Consider the following 14,364-nt stretch of genomic DNA (forward strand, 5'->3'; position numbering starts at 1 on the left):
TCCACCATTCAGAAATCATAGAAATGTTAGGCTTCAAGGGACCCCAGAGACTAAATAGTCCAGCCCCCTGCACTGAGGCAGGACCCAGAAAACCTAGACCGTCCCTGACAGGGGTTTGTCCAACCTGCTCTTAAAAACCTCCAGTCATGGGGACTCCACACCCTCCCCAGTGACCTGTCCCAGGGCTAAACTAGCCTTAGAGGTAGAAAGTTTTTCCTAATATCTAACCTACAACACCCCTGCTACAAACTAAGCCAGTTCCTTCTTGTCCTGCCCTCAATGCACATGGAGAACAATTGATCACTGTCCTCGTTATAACAGCCCTTAACATCTTTGAAGACTGTTATCGGGTCCCCCCACAGCCTTCCTCTCAAGACTAAACATGCCCTGTTCTTCCGTCCTTTCCTCACAAGTCTGGTTTTCTGAACGTCTTAGCGTTTTTGTTGCTCTCCTCTGGACTCTCTGCAGTTTGGCCACATCCTTCTTAAAGTGTAGTGCCTAAAACTGGACACAGCACTCCAGCTCAGGCTTCACCGGTGGCGAGTAGCGTGGGATAATTACCTTCCATGTCTTACATTCAACGCTCCTTAAATTGCCCTAACTTGAGAGATCGAAGAAGCTCGATCTATTTTGCTTTTCCAAGAGAAGGTTAAGAGGTAACGTGACCCTGGTATCCATGTGGGGAGATTTCTCAGAAGGTTGTTAAATCGAGCAGAAGATGGTCTAACAAGATCCAAAGGATGGAAGCTGAAGGGAGACAAATTCAGACTGGAAATAAGGTGTGAATTTCTAGCAGTGGGGGGAATTAACCACTGGAACAACTCACCGAGGGATATGGTGGATTCCCCATCACTTGGAGTCTTTACACCAAGACTGGACGACTTTCTGTAAAAGTTCCACTCTAGAGCCACCAGAAGTTCTGGGCTGGCTGCAGGAATCACTCGGTGAGGGTCGTTGGCTGGGGTCATGCAGGAGGTCAGGCCGGGTGGTCAGAATGGTCCCTTCTGGCTATAAACTCTACGAATCCCTCACCCCTGTCTGCCCAGCTGTGGGAGGCAGAGTGTGATAGAGACACAAAACGAAGGATTCACATAAACGTATCAAGGCAGGATGAACTAAGACTAAGGCCAGGTCTACACTGGGGGTGGAGGTCGACTTAAGATACGCAACTTCAGCTACAAGAATAGCGTAGCTGAAGTCGATGTATCTTAGATCGACTTACCTCACCGTCCTCACGGTGGCGAGTCAACCACTGCCGCTCCCCCCATCGACTCCGCTTCTGCCTCTCGTGGTGGTGGAGTTCCAGAGTCGATGAGGAGAGTGCTCAGGTATCAAATTATCTAGTCTACACTAGACGCGATAAATCAATCCCCAGTAGATCGATCACTACCCACCGATCCAGCGGATAGTGTAGATGTGGCCTAAGAGTCCACGTGGTCCTCAAAGTCAGCAGTCCTGGGTTGTATTCCTGCCTCAGCTATTGACTGGCTTTGTGTCCTTGGGCAAGTCCCTTCCCCTCTCTGTGCCTCAGTTTACCCTCCTGCCATTTCTATTTTCCCTAGTAAGCCCTTTGGGATAGGGACTGTCCTTGCTCTGGGTGTGTGCTGCGCCTGGCACAATGGGACCCTGATCTGGGGTGGGCCTGTGGGTGTGGCTGTAATAGAAATAACTAATGAAGTAGGAAGCTTTAACGCCATTTACAAATGACTCTGTCGCCTCCTCCTTGGGCTGCTTTATCCTGGTGGGGAAGTGAGGTCCCACAACCCAAGCCTGTTGGCCGAGCAAAGCGAGATCTTACCCTCAACTCCACGGCATTTCTCTGTCAGTCAGTGGGGAATGGGGGACACACAGAGCCCCTGCCAGGAGGGAAGAGATGGGGTAACTCCTGAAATAGAGGAGGATGGGAGGGGCACACAGGGAGCCGGGGGGGGGGGCAGTTGGAGCCCCTGGTGGATGCAATGAGCTTGGTCGACAGAAGCAACAAGACGTGAGACCCTCTAACATGGAATGTAGGTAATTTTGGGAGCTGGACTGAGTGACATGTGAGAGCCTTCAGTCCCGGCTGCCACCCCAAATCCCTGAGGCCTCCAGGGAGCCCTCCAGCAGAACATACAGAAGAGGAGACTTTGATTGTGAGTGGGATTTCACTTGAGGTGAGGATTTCACGTGACGCAGAGGATCTCTCCACGATTTCATGGTGGCCGTGATTCTTCTCCACGGATTCCGCATTCCCTCTGTCCCCGGAGAATGGATCCGAGGTGGGGACTAGACCTTGGAACAAACACAGCTGTCCAGAGCATCCTGGGAACTGCCCAATGTAGGGAGCTGTGCGGGGAGGTCAAAGTGCCCCAGACTGGCTGAGCACCACCCTAGAGGAAAGGACTCCAACTGGTCTGGAGACTAAGGTGTGGCCCTGAGTCAAGAGATTTGGGTTTGACTCCTGGCTCTGTCCCAGACCCTCTTCTCTGTGTGTCAGCTCAGTGCTCTGGCGGAAAGGAAGGGCTGCTGTGGATCTCATCAGCAGGAGGAGATCCCGTCCCTTCCTCATGCCAAATCACCAGCCCCAGCCTCACAAGTTGGAGGGGAAATCTTATTGTGAGCATGGTAGAGGGTCTATGACACACACAGCTGAATAGATCTCAATCCACCTCTGCCTGTGAAGTCACTGTCCCACTCCCGATGTGTGACACTCCCTGGGAAGATCCAGGGTTATGAGGCACCCGCCCTTAGCGTGAAGCAGCCATGGCTGTGCCAGTTGGGGGCCAGCTCCCCGACTCCTATCTACAGGCAACACATGGGTTCCCCTCTCCGCCCACGCAGGCTCTGCTGTCTCTCTGCAGCTTAGAGAGGAACAGTCCTCTGAGCACCCCCTGGCAGTGCCCAGACCTGGTCCTCTGGACACTCACAGCATCACCAGCTCCAGGGGTCCTGGAAGAGGGGGGACTAGAGGGCCTTGGCCCCATCACTTTTTACAACCATAAAGGCCAGTGGTGGGGGGGTGGAGAGGAGCAAGCGGGGGGCGGGGTCTTTGTGAGAAGAGGTGGCTCAGGAGCAGGGCCTCAGGGAAAGAGGCAGCCCAGAGGTGGGGCCTCAGGGGAACAGGCCGCGTGGGGAGTGGGCTAACGGTTCAAGCAACGGTGCCCCTGACACACAAACTTTTAGCGAGCTTCCATCACCCCTGACAAAGCCTGCTGTTCCCACAGCAACAGTACACCCCAGCGCACCGGTTACACCCTGTGCACAGCTCCACACGACACACAGCACCTAGAGTCATTTCTAGAGGCAGCTGCTCTAAGTGTAACGAAGGGCAGAGAGTCACAGGCAGCAAACAGGACTACAGGACACAATGGGTGACAAGTGCCCTAAAATCCTAACCTGGTCCAGAGCTTCAGCGCACTAACAAGATCCCCTCTTGGCTAACAAGGTACTGCTGCCCCCAAAGCCCTCCGCCAGCATGGCTGAGACCCTCCTTCCATGAGATCTTCCCCATACTTCTGGGAGTGCCCCAGCCGGGAGCTCTGAGCTGTGAGTCCCAGCTGGGCTGGGAAGGGACAGGACTTCCTCTTCACCTGTACGGCTGCTGGGGGCAGAGAGGGAGATCACACCCATTTCAGGGTACCTTTTGGGTTGGGACTGCCACGGTTACAGCACTGTGAAATGTCAGATGTAAACATCTGAAAACGTGAAACTGCCCAATTTTAAAACCCTCTGGCCACAAAATTGATGAAAATGGACTGTGGATTTGGTAGGGCCCTAGCAATAAGTGTCTTCCACCTCCCGGCGGGAGAAGTGTGTCTCAAGGGATGCTGCCTCCGAGAGACCTGCCTTTAAACAACAAGATCTACAGAACATAATACCATGTCCCCAGGGAGGGGCTACATTCCACCACCCCACTCCTGGCCAACATGCCACTGGTGCAGGAGCCTATGTTGGATATATCTGATCTGATCTCTCCTAACTCTGCTGCACCATGGAGTGAAGGAGGGGGTCTGTGCAACTGAGCCCAGCAGGGTTCTTCTCCCCCCTGCCCTCCCCTCCCCTCCCCAGACAGCTCCCAGGCAGCACAGGGAAGTCCCTGCAGTTGATTTTCCCTGGTGGTTGCAGCATGACTATTGGTCCTTTACTGTTTCAATCTTGGGGCAAGGAGGTTGTGGGCTTCTGTTTCTGCCGATTCCCATCTTGCAGGCAATACTGGGACAGTATTTCAGAAGAGAACGTTTACGGGGGACCCTCAGCAGCCATCCTGGCCAGACGGAGCTCTCCTGATACAAGAGAAGGTGGAGGGTTGAGCTAGAGAGCTCCAGAACTTGTCCCCTTTTGCAGGGTTAAAAATGGACAAGTGGCTTCATATTGTTCTGTGAGCCATCCAGGCTGCTGCCTCCTGACACCCCTCACCCCCAAAGGGTCTCCAGGAACATTTCCCCATCTTGCCCCCAGCAGAGAACGGGGCCAGGGGCTAAAATCAGGGAGTGTTCTCTGTACAGAGCCTTCCGAAAATAATTCAACATCAGGCTTTTGTTAAAAGCAAAGGAAAAGATTCCCAAAAATGGCCAGAGAAGGGGGAAGAGAGGGTGGCTCAGGGGTAATGCCACATGTTCTGAACATCTGAAGGGTCTGGGGGAGAGGAAGAGATATTATTACAAGTTCAGAACATCTGGAGAGGGCTGAGGAATGATGTCACCTGCAGAACATCTGGAGCAGCTGGAGAGTGTTGCATGGGCTGAACATCTGGAGGGTTCCTGCTCATCACACATAGCTTCTGGATTCTTATCAGACCATGGGCCATGGCTCGGGGGTGGAACCTGTGCCAATTCATCACTGTATAAACAGGAAAACCTCAAGTAGGGGTAGAGCGGTTATTTTACCCCTATATTTGGCACCGCTGCGACCTCTGCTGGTATCCTGTGTCTAATTCTGGTCGCCAAAATTCAAGAAGGATGTTGATCAATTGCAGAGCGAACAGAAAAAAGACACAAGAACGATTGAAATGATACTCAAGGAGCTCAATCTATTCAGTTTAACAAAGAGAAGGTTGAGGGGTGACTTGATCTGCTATAATGGGCTCCTCAATCTAGCAGACAAAGGTTTAACATGATCCAATGGCTGGAAGCTGAATCTAGACAAATTCAGACTGGAAATAAGACAGACATTTTTAACAAGGAGATGTGAGTAATTACCTGGTAGACCAACTTAACAAGGGTCATACTGGATTCTTTATCACTGACCGTTTTAAAATCAGAATTGGACGCTTTTCTAAAAGCTCTGCTCTAGGAATTATTTCAAGGAAGTTCTCAGGCCTGTGTTACACAGGAGGTCAGGCTGGATGATCACAATGATCTCTTCTGGCCTTGGAGTCTAGGGATCTATGAACAAAACCACGGCTCTGCAGTACGGCTCCAGCACCCTTCTAGCTGGGGTGCTTCTCCACCTTGTTTCATTCCCAGGTCTGGTTCCAGCTGGAGATATCAGTGGGCTCAACCCTCCATCCTTCCCCAGAGTTCAGCCCTCTCTGCCCCTCTGGCTTCAGCTGTCCTGAGCCTCCTGCTGCTGCTCTCAGCCTTCAGCCCTCTCTGGCCACGGATCTCTGGCCTGGGGGAGTTTGTAGGTGACTCCCCTGAAGGCCCTCTGCTTTCTCCAGCCTGATTTGGCTCGCCTGCTCACCAGGGACCTCTCACTTCTCCCTCCTTCCAGACATCCCCTCCCTGAGGCTCCCAGCCCAGCCCAGCCCAGCCCAGCCCAGCCGTGCTCTGCTCTGCTCCTGAGCTCTGCATTCATGACTCTACCTCCCTCTCCGGATTGTCGCTTGCTTTTGGGCTCTCATTTTTATAGCTCCTAGCCCAGCTCCACCCTTCTCATTACACCAAAGGACGGTGCACCTGGACTGGAACAGGACTTCAGCTACCTTGCTACACAGCCCATCTATGATGGACTATTGGGGACTGAGGGTTCCATGGCACTTGGCTGGAATGCTGGGATCTGAAGATTCCATGTCAGTTGGGTGAAATGTTGGGGTCTGGAGGTTCTGTGGCAGTTGGGTGGAATGTTGGGGTCTGGAGGTTCTGTGGCAGTCAGGGGGGGTGCTGGGGTCTGGAGGTTCTGTGGCAGTTGGGTGGGAGGTGCTGGGGTCTGGAGGTTCTGTGGCAGTGGGGTGGGGGATATTGGGATCTGGAGGTTCTGTGGCAGTCGGGGGAGGTGTTGGGATCTGGAGGTTCTGTGGCAGTTGGGTGGGGGGTGCTGGGGTCTGGAGGTTCTGTGGCAGTGGGGTGGGGGGTGCTGGGGTCTGGAGGTTCTGTGGCAGTGGGGTGGGGGGGAATGTTGGTCTCTGGAGGTTCCATGGCAGTTGGGCATGTTGTGGTTTGGTGTCTCTGGGGCCTGAGGTGGACAGAGGGTCACAGGCGTGAGGTAAATACCTCAGTCACAAACCCTGGGGGGAGCTGAGGAGGCAGAAATGTCTCAGGGATTCGTGGCCCCTGCTGTCACTGAGCCCACTGTTTTGTGGGGACTGTGGTCAAGCGCACACCTGTCTGTTCCTATCTGGGCTGAGACCCAACTTGTTTCACACTAGGCCTAATGAACACAGCAAACGAGATTCACACACTAAGGTCCTGGCCTGTATCCCATTCCCTGCCCCCCTGAGCGAGCCAGTCCCCTGGCCTGGGGCTGGATCAGAGCCAGTGCCCCCTAGAGGGGAAGGTCCCATATCCCATTCCCCCCAACCACCTCACCCTCCGAGCCACCCACTCCCCGGCCCTGAGGCTGCTCGGAGCCCCTAGAGGGGAAAGGCTGCATGTCCCATTCCCAGACCTGAGAACAGAGGGGATAGTCCCTGTCTATATAATCCTGGGGAGACCCCTTCTGGGCTTATCTTTGGGCCCCACAATCCTGGAGAGATAGAGACAGATTGCAGGGAGCCAAGGGCAGAGCAACAGACATGATCAGAGGTCTGCAGGGACCAGTTTACAAGGGGAGATGAAAGGAGCCAGCTCAGCAGGGACTGAGTGGGGCATGTAAAAAAAAGGGGGTGGTGCTAGGATCCAAGGGTTTGAATCCCAGTCTGGGGCCCTTTGCCAACCTTGCTTCAAGAACAATGGAAATTCTCAGCTCCCTGCTCATGAAGTTTCACATGACACAGGATCATAACTAGATTTCTCTCCTTTTGCCTCTCCTTAAATCTGTGATCCCTGGTTCTTTATTGCCCATTGGTAAAATTACACCACATCAGAACAATTCCCTGAAAGGGTGGGGTGGACTTTCCAAGCCAGACTGGACTGGCTGGCTTCTCTCAAAGATACCGTGGTCAAGATTTTCAAAGGGGATTAATGATTTGGGAAAGAAACCAAGGCACTAGTAAAACCTCATCTGGAATACTATGTCCAATTCTGGTCACATGGTCCAAAAAGATTAATTCAAACTGGAACAGGTTTAGAGAAGGCAGCTAGGATGATCAGAGGTGTAGTAGGAAGAGAGCCTGAGATATAAGCCCTTGTATGAGAGCTGCATCCATTGTCACGGGCATACGTGTCTTACTATCCTCATAGAAAGAAAAGGAGTACTTGTGGCACCTTAGAGACTAACCAATTTATTTGAGCATGAGCTTTCGTGAGCTACAGCTCACTTCATCGGATGCATACTGTGGAAACTGCAGAAGACACTATATATATATACACTATATACACTATATAATGTCTTCTGCAGTTTCCACAGTATGCATCCGATGAAGTGAGCTGTAGCTCACGAAAGCTCATGCTCAAATAAATTGGTTAGTCTCTAAGGTGCCACAAGTACTCCTTTTCTTTTTGCGAATACAGACTAACACGGCTGTTACTCTGAAACCTATCCTCATAAAGTTTGCCAGGTGCTATTGCCGTGCTTTGTCAACAATAAACCTGGCCTGGTGCCTTTGTACCTTAATGGATCTTGTGGTCATTGGGCAGTTTGCTTGAGGTCTGCTGTGCCGGCTGTCTGCGCAGAGCTGGGGCAGTACATAGGCAGAACACACACACACGCAGCCAAACATCTAATAAGAGGAATGGAGTACCTAGTTTACAAGAGGACATGGAAAGAGCTTCACTTAGTTAGCCGAAAACTAGGCTTTTCAGAATTAGTTTGGGTTTTTTTTAAATAATTTTGCTGGATAATATCAATAATTAATCATGATTTAAAAAATTAATCGCAGTTTTAATCGCACTGTTAAGCAACAGAATACCAACTGAAATTTATTAAAACTGTTGGATGTTTTTCTACATTTCCATATATATTGATTTCAATTACAACACAGAATACAAAGTGTACACTGCTCACTTTATATTATTTATTACAAATATTTGCACTGTAAAAATGATAAACAAAAGAAATAGTATTTTTCAATTCACCTCATACAAGTACTGTCATACAATCTCTTTCTCATGAAAGCTTACAAAGGTAGTTTTTTTATTACATAACTCCACCCAAAAACAAAACAATGTAAACTTTAAAGCCTACAGGTCCACTCAGTCCTACTTCTTGTTCAGCCAATCGCTTAGAGAAACAAGTTTGTTTACATTTACAGGAGATAATGCTTATTTACAATGTCACCTGAAAGTGAGAACAGACGTTTGCATGGCACATTTGTAGCCAGCATTACAAGGTATTTATGTGCCAGATATGCTAAACATCCATATGCCCCTTCGTGCTTTAGCCACCGTTCCGGAGGACAAGCTTCCATGCTGAGGACGCTTGTTAAAAAAATAATGCATGAATTAAATTTGTGACTGAACTCCTTGGGGGAGAATTGTATGTCTCCTGCTCTGTGTTTTACTCGCATTCTGCCATATATTTCATGTTATAGCAGTCTTGATTGATGACCCAGCACTTTAAGAACACTTTCACTGCAGATTTGACAAAACACAAAGAAGGTACCAATGGGAGATTTCTAAAGAAAACTACAGCACTCAACCCAAGATTTAAGAATCTGAAGTGCCTTCCAAAATCTGATTGGGACAGGGTGTGGCGCATTCTTTCAGAAGTCTTAAAAGAGCAACACTCCCATAAGGAAACTATAGAACCCGAACCAACAAAAAAGAAAATCAATCTTCTGTTGGTGGCATCTGCCTCAGATGATGAAAATGAACATGCAGTACTCTGCATTGCTTTGGATCATTACCAAGCAAAACCCGTCATCAGCATGGACACATTTCCTCTGGAATGGTGATTGAAGCATGAAGAGACATATGAATCTTTAGTGCATCTGGCACGTCAATGTCTTGCAATACCGGCTACAACAGTGCCTGTTCTCACTTTCAGGTGACACTGTAAACAAGAAGCAGGCAGCATTATCTCCTACAAATGTAAACGAACGTGTTTGTATAAGCGATTGGCTGAACAAGAAGTAGGACTGAGTGGATTTGTAGGCTCTAAAGTTTTACATTGTTTTGTTTTTGCAGGTTTTTTTGTACATAATTCTACATTTTTAAGCTCAAATTTCATGATAAAGAGATTGCACTACAGTACTTGTATTAAGCGAATTGAAAAATACTATTTCTTTTAGTTTTACAGTGCAACTATTTGTAATAAAAAATAAATATAAAGTGAGCACTGTACACTTTGTATTCTGTGTTGTAATTGAAATCAATATATTTGAAAATGTGGAAAACATCCACAAATATTTATATAAATAGGATTCTATTATTGTTTAACAGCACGATAAATTTTTTTAATCGTGCAATTAATCACAATTAATTTATTTAATCGCTTGACAGCCCTATTTTTAAGCATTATTTGAGATTATCTATTTAAATTTTCACAGTTGTATGGAAAATATTGGGGGGTGTCAGACAATTATTTAATGACAAAAGCCACTGAGATTCAAAAAGTTAAAAGTTTTATACACCATTCAAACACAAATCGTCAACATCACATCACAATATACAAAGTAAATATCCTTAAATCAACAGATCATACCTGGTTTTACTGTTCATTCGTCGGTCCATTTGTAAAAAGCCCAATTCAATAATCTAAATCACTGGATTTTGACTCTAATAAGTTCTCAAGCAGCATTTTCCTTACTTTGCCTATTTGTAAATTTCAATTAATATTGATAGAAATATTCTGTTGATGGTTTGTGTGTGTGGTGAAACTGACATTTACCAATAAACATCTAATCCTTCCAAGCCTACCTAAAATGCAGGCTGAGAGGGGATCTGACTGCTCTCTCTAAATATACCATGCGGAAAACACCAGGGAGGGAGAAGAGCTATTGAAGCTAAAGGACAACGTTGGCACAAGAACAGATGGGGACACACTGGCCAGGAATCAACATAGGCTGGAAATGAGAAGGTTCCTGACCATCAGAGGAGGGAGGTTGTGGAACAGCCTCCCACTAGGAGCAAACACCCTAACTGGTTTGAAGATGGATCTGGGTAAGTCTCCGAGTAGGATTCCATTATGGCATGCAACAGCACAGAGTTGACTCAGTGACCCAGGAAGGCCCTTCCAGTTCTAAGTTTCTTGGAAACATATTAAAGGGGCTGGTTTTCAGAGGGCGGGCACTCAGCACCTTTTGAAAACCAGCCCCCTATAAAAGGGGTCTCAAGGTGATCAACCAAAAAGAAGTTCCAAAAAAATATTTTTTTTTTAAATGACTAGTGGCTTTTGAAAAATCTTGGCCTCATTCAAGTGGAACCATGGGCCTCTTGGCTGGATGCAGGAAACACTGGGTGAGGTTTTTCTGGTCTGTGTTATACAGGAAGTCAGACTAGAATGATCTAATGGCCTCTTCTGGCCTTGAAATCTATGGTTCTACACAGGGCAACTCAAGAGCCATAGATTCATTTGTGGCATCTAATTTCTGGCCTCACCGTGGGAAAAGTTGTCCATTACAGAGTCCTAGATCCCAAGGCCAGAAGGGACCATTGTGATCATCTACTCTGACCACCTGTGTCTCATAGGCCAGAGAACATCCCTGAATTAATCCCTGTTTGAACTGGATCAGATTTTTTAGAAAAACATCCAATCATGATTTTAAATGTGCTGGTGATAGAGAATCCACCATGACACTTGGCAAATTGTTCCAATGGCTAATTACCCTCAGTGTTGAAAAATTGTGCCTTGTTTCTAATCGGAATTTGTCTAGCTTCAACTTCCAGCCATTGGATCGAGTCAAACCTTTTGCTGCTCGACTGAAGAGTGATTTGTTCCCCATGGAGATACTTCTCAACTGTAACCAAGTCACCTCTTAACGAGCTCCTTGTTAAGCTAAATAGAGTCAAGGAGCTTAATCTATCGTTATAAGGCAGGTTTTCCAATCCTTTCATCATTCTAGTGACCCCTCATAATCCTTCTTCTCTGACTCCTCTCCAATTTATCAATATCTCCCTTGAACTGTGGGCACCAGAATCAGTACCACTATTCCAGCAGCAGTCGCACCAGGGCCAAGACAGAGCCCCTTTGCAGATCCTGCTACGCAGGATCTTACTGCACCTCCTGCTACGCAGGATCTTACTGCACCTCCTGGGGAGACTTCTCTGCCACGTGGGTCCTGGCATGTTTGCTGAGCTTTGAGCTGTCGATGAAACTCCTCCCGCACTGGGTGCATTTATAGGGTCTCTCTCCTGTGTGGGTGCGCAGGTGTTTGACCAGGGTGGACTTCAGATTGAAGCACTTCCCACACTCGGGGCATTTGTAGGGCCGCTCCCCACGATGGATCCTCTGGTGCTGGATGAGGTTGGCACTCAGGTTGAAGCTCTTCCCGCACTCCATGCACTCGTAGGGCCTCTCCCCGGTGTGGATGCGCAGGTGCTTCCCCAGCGACGAGTTGAGGCCAAAGCTCTTCCCGCACTCGGGACACTTGTAGGGGCGCTCGCCCCGGTGGATCCGCCTGTGCTGGATGAGGGTGGAGCTCTGGGTGAAGCACTTCCCACACTCGGTGCATTTGTAAGGCTTCTCCCCCGTGTGGGTGCGCTGGTGCTTCACCAGGTTGGAGCTCTGGCTGAAGCCTTTCCCGCAGTCCGAGCATTTGTAGGGCCGCTCGCCCGTGTGGGTGCGCTGGTGCTGGGCCAGGTTGGAGCTGCTGCTGAAGTCCTTCCCACAATCGGAGCAGGTGTACAGCTTCCCCGGCAGGTGGGATCGCAGGTGCTGAGGGAGGGAGCTGAGGCTGAAGCTCTTCCCGCACTCAGGGCAGATGTAGGGCTGCGAGCCCATGTGGGTGCGGACGTGCTTGGCCAGCGTGTGGCTACGGTTGAAGCTCTTCCCGCATTCAACGCATGGGTAGGGCCTCTCCCCGGTGTGGATGCGCTGGTGCTGGGCGAGGTGGGAGCTCTGACTAAAGCTCTTCCCACAGTCGGGGCAGTTGTAGGGTCGCTCCCCCGTGTGGATCCGTTGATGTTGGACAAGGTGGGAGCTCTGGCTGAAGGATTTCCCACAGACAAGGCATTTATAGGGTCTCTCTCCCCTGTAGGTGGTTTCCAGAATAATGATGTTTTCAGGGATCCCATAAGCTTCACACTCATCAGGTCTCTCCTCTAGGGGGTCTCCCTGATGCCATCCTGGCCTGCCAGCATCTCTCCGCTCGGGGCTCTGCGGCATCCCGTGTGGGTTCGCTCCCACACACCCTTCCTGCTGCAGATTCTCCTCCGCTCCTGCACCTGCTGGGAAATAGAGAGTATCCAGACGAGGCTCTTCCCCAGCAGAACCGGCCCCTCCTCAAAGCCCTCAGAGAAAGGGTGGGGAAGGGGAGGGCTCCTACCAGAGATGGGAGCTGGGAGTGAGGGGTGGAGGACAGGGACCTGTGGGAGATGATACTGAGGAAAACCAGACAGAACCCAGAGGGCTCCAGGCGGCTTTGCCAGGATCCCTTCACTCCCCTGAATTGCCAAACTAACCTATGTAATTTGATGCCAGTTTTACTACTTCCAGGCTCCCCCAGCTTTGTGGATCACTGATGCCAGCCCTACGGTTTTGGGGTGCGGTTCTCTGGCCTGGGTTTGGTAGGACGTCAGAGTAGCCTACCAGAATGGCCCCTTCTGGCCTTCCCCATCTATGGCTCTTGCATGGCACCCCAGGGTCCTGGCTACTAATTCATGGAGGGTTCCCAAGGCAGCCTCACTCCTTTGTCACCCGTGGAAATGACCGTCAGGGTCTCCCTTTCCTCGGCGCCCTGGAGATCCCGGACACACGGCTGATCCCCACGCTTCATCCCAGAGATCCCAGGGTCAGGGACCAGGAATCCTGCCTGCAGGGGAGGAAACAGGGGGAGTCCTGCTTTGATAAATTACCATTAAGCCCTTCAAAGAGCCACCCCAAAACTCCCACCCCGGGGCTACCCCAGAGCTGGCGGGGCTGGGGGACCACTGCAGGGCTCCATTTCACACACACACACACTTACACACACCTGGGCTGCCCCGGAGCTGGGGCGGGGTCTCTCCGGTCCCAACTGCAGGTTGGGCTCGGATCCCCTCGTCGCTGCAGCCACTTCTTCAGGCAGCGATTTCCTGCCACTGCTGCTGCTGCTGCCTCTCTCCCTGCCCCGAGACCTTCCTCCAGCTGGGCTTCTCTGCGCGCCCCCCCCCCCCGCCAGCTTTGAACCTGAGAGAATGCAAGTCACACCCTGAGTGTCTGTGTGTAACAGCAACCTGCCAGCCACACCTGGGTTACATCAGGCTCCCACCAGCCTGGGTTATATAGTAGAGTGACCCCAACACATCCACAGTCTTAGCTTTCCCCCAGAAATGTATGTCCTGTACTGCTAGGCCCTCTCCTGGACCCTACAAATTATATTAAATCCATTATTTCTTAAAGATTATGCTATGCACACATCTTGTCACCCCAAACAGAGTGTATCAAACAGGCACTTCAATTCAAACACACTGGATTCGATAAAACAAGTTTATTAACTACACAGAGAGAGATTTTAAGGGAGTCCAAGAAATGAGGCATAAAAGTCAGGAATAGTTACAAAGAAAATAAAAGATGAAACGTTTCCGAGTGCCTAACTTAACAAACTGTCAGATTCAAGCAAAGTGTCTCAGCACATGCTTTCAGCAGCCTTCCTGACCAAACCGTGTAGGTCAGGCCCCCTTCCTCTGTGTCCAGCGAATACTCCCTTCCTCTCTTCAGGTGTAGTGAATGCCATGGGCAGGGAGGGGTTTGGGGTGTTTGTCCTTCCTTTCTATAATTTCAGTCCCATGGTTGAAAAACATTTGCAGCTGGGCACTAGGGCACACAGAGTCTATGTGGAAGGATGTTCCCTGCTGGCTTTTCCTCATCTGTTTGAGCTTCCTTTGTTTCCGTCCCTGCTTGATGACTGTTTACCGCTTAAATGCAAATTCAGGCAAGCACACATTCCTTTCCCGAGGACACACCTGTTTGCCAACTTCTGCCTCAGTAGGG

General features: G+C 49.8%; 1 protein-coding gene across 1 annotated transcript in view; it reads right to left on the minus strand.

Moving 5' to 3' along the window:
• Positions 1-9,837: 9,837 nt before the first annotated feature.
• The window catches only part of LOC142072426 (uncharacterized), a 65,599-nt gene continuing 61,072 nt past the window's right edge, over positions 9,838-14,364 (minus strand). Inside the window, exon 3 of the mRNA XM_075129074.1 lies at positions 9,838-12,620. Within this exon, the coding sequence (XP_074985175.1) occupies positions 11,476-12,620 (1,145 nt within the window). The 3' untranslated portion in view covers positions 9,838-11,475. The remainder of the gene's footprint in view (positions 12,621-14,364) is intronic.

This window comes from Caretta caretta, chromosome 6 (assembly GCF_965140235.1).
Source record: "Caretta caretta isolate rCarCar2 chromosome 6, rCarCar1.hap1, whole genome shotgun sequence".
Lineage (NCBI taxonomy): Eukaryota > Metazoa > Chordata > Testudines > Cheloniidae > Caretta > Caretta caretta.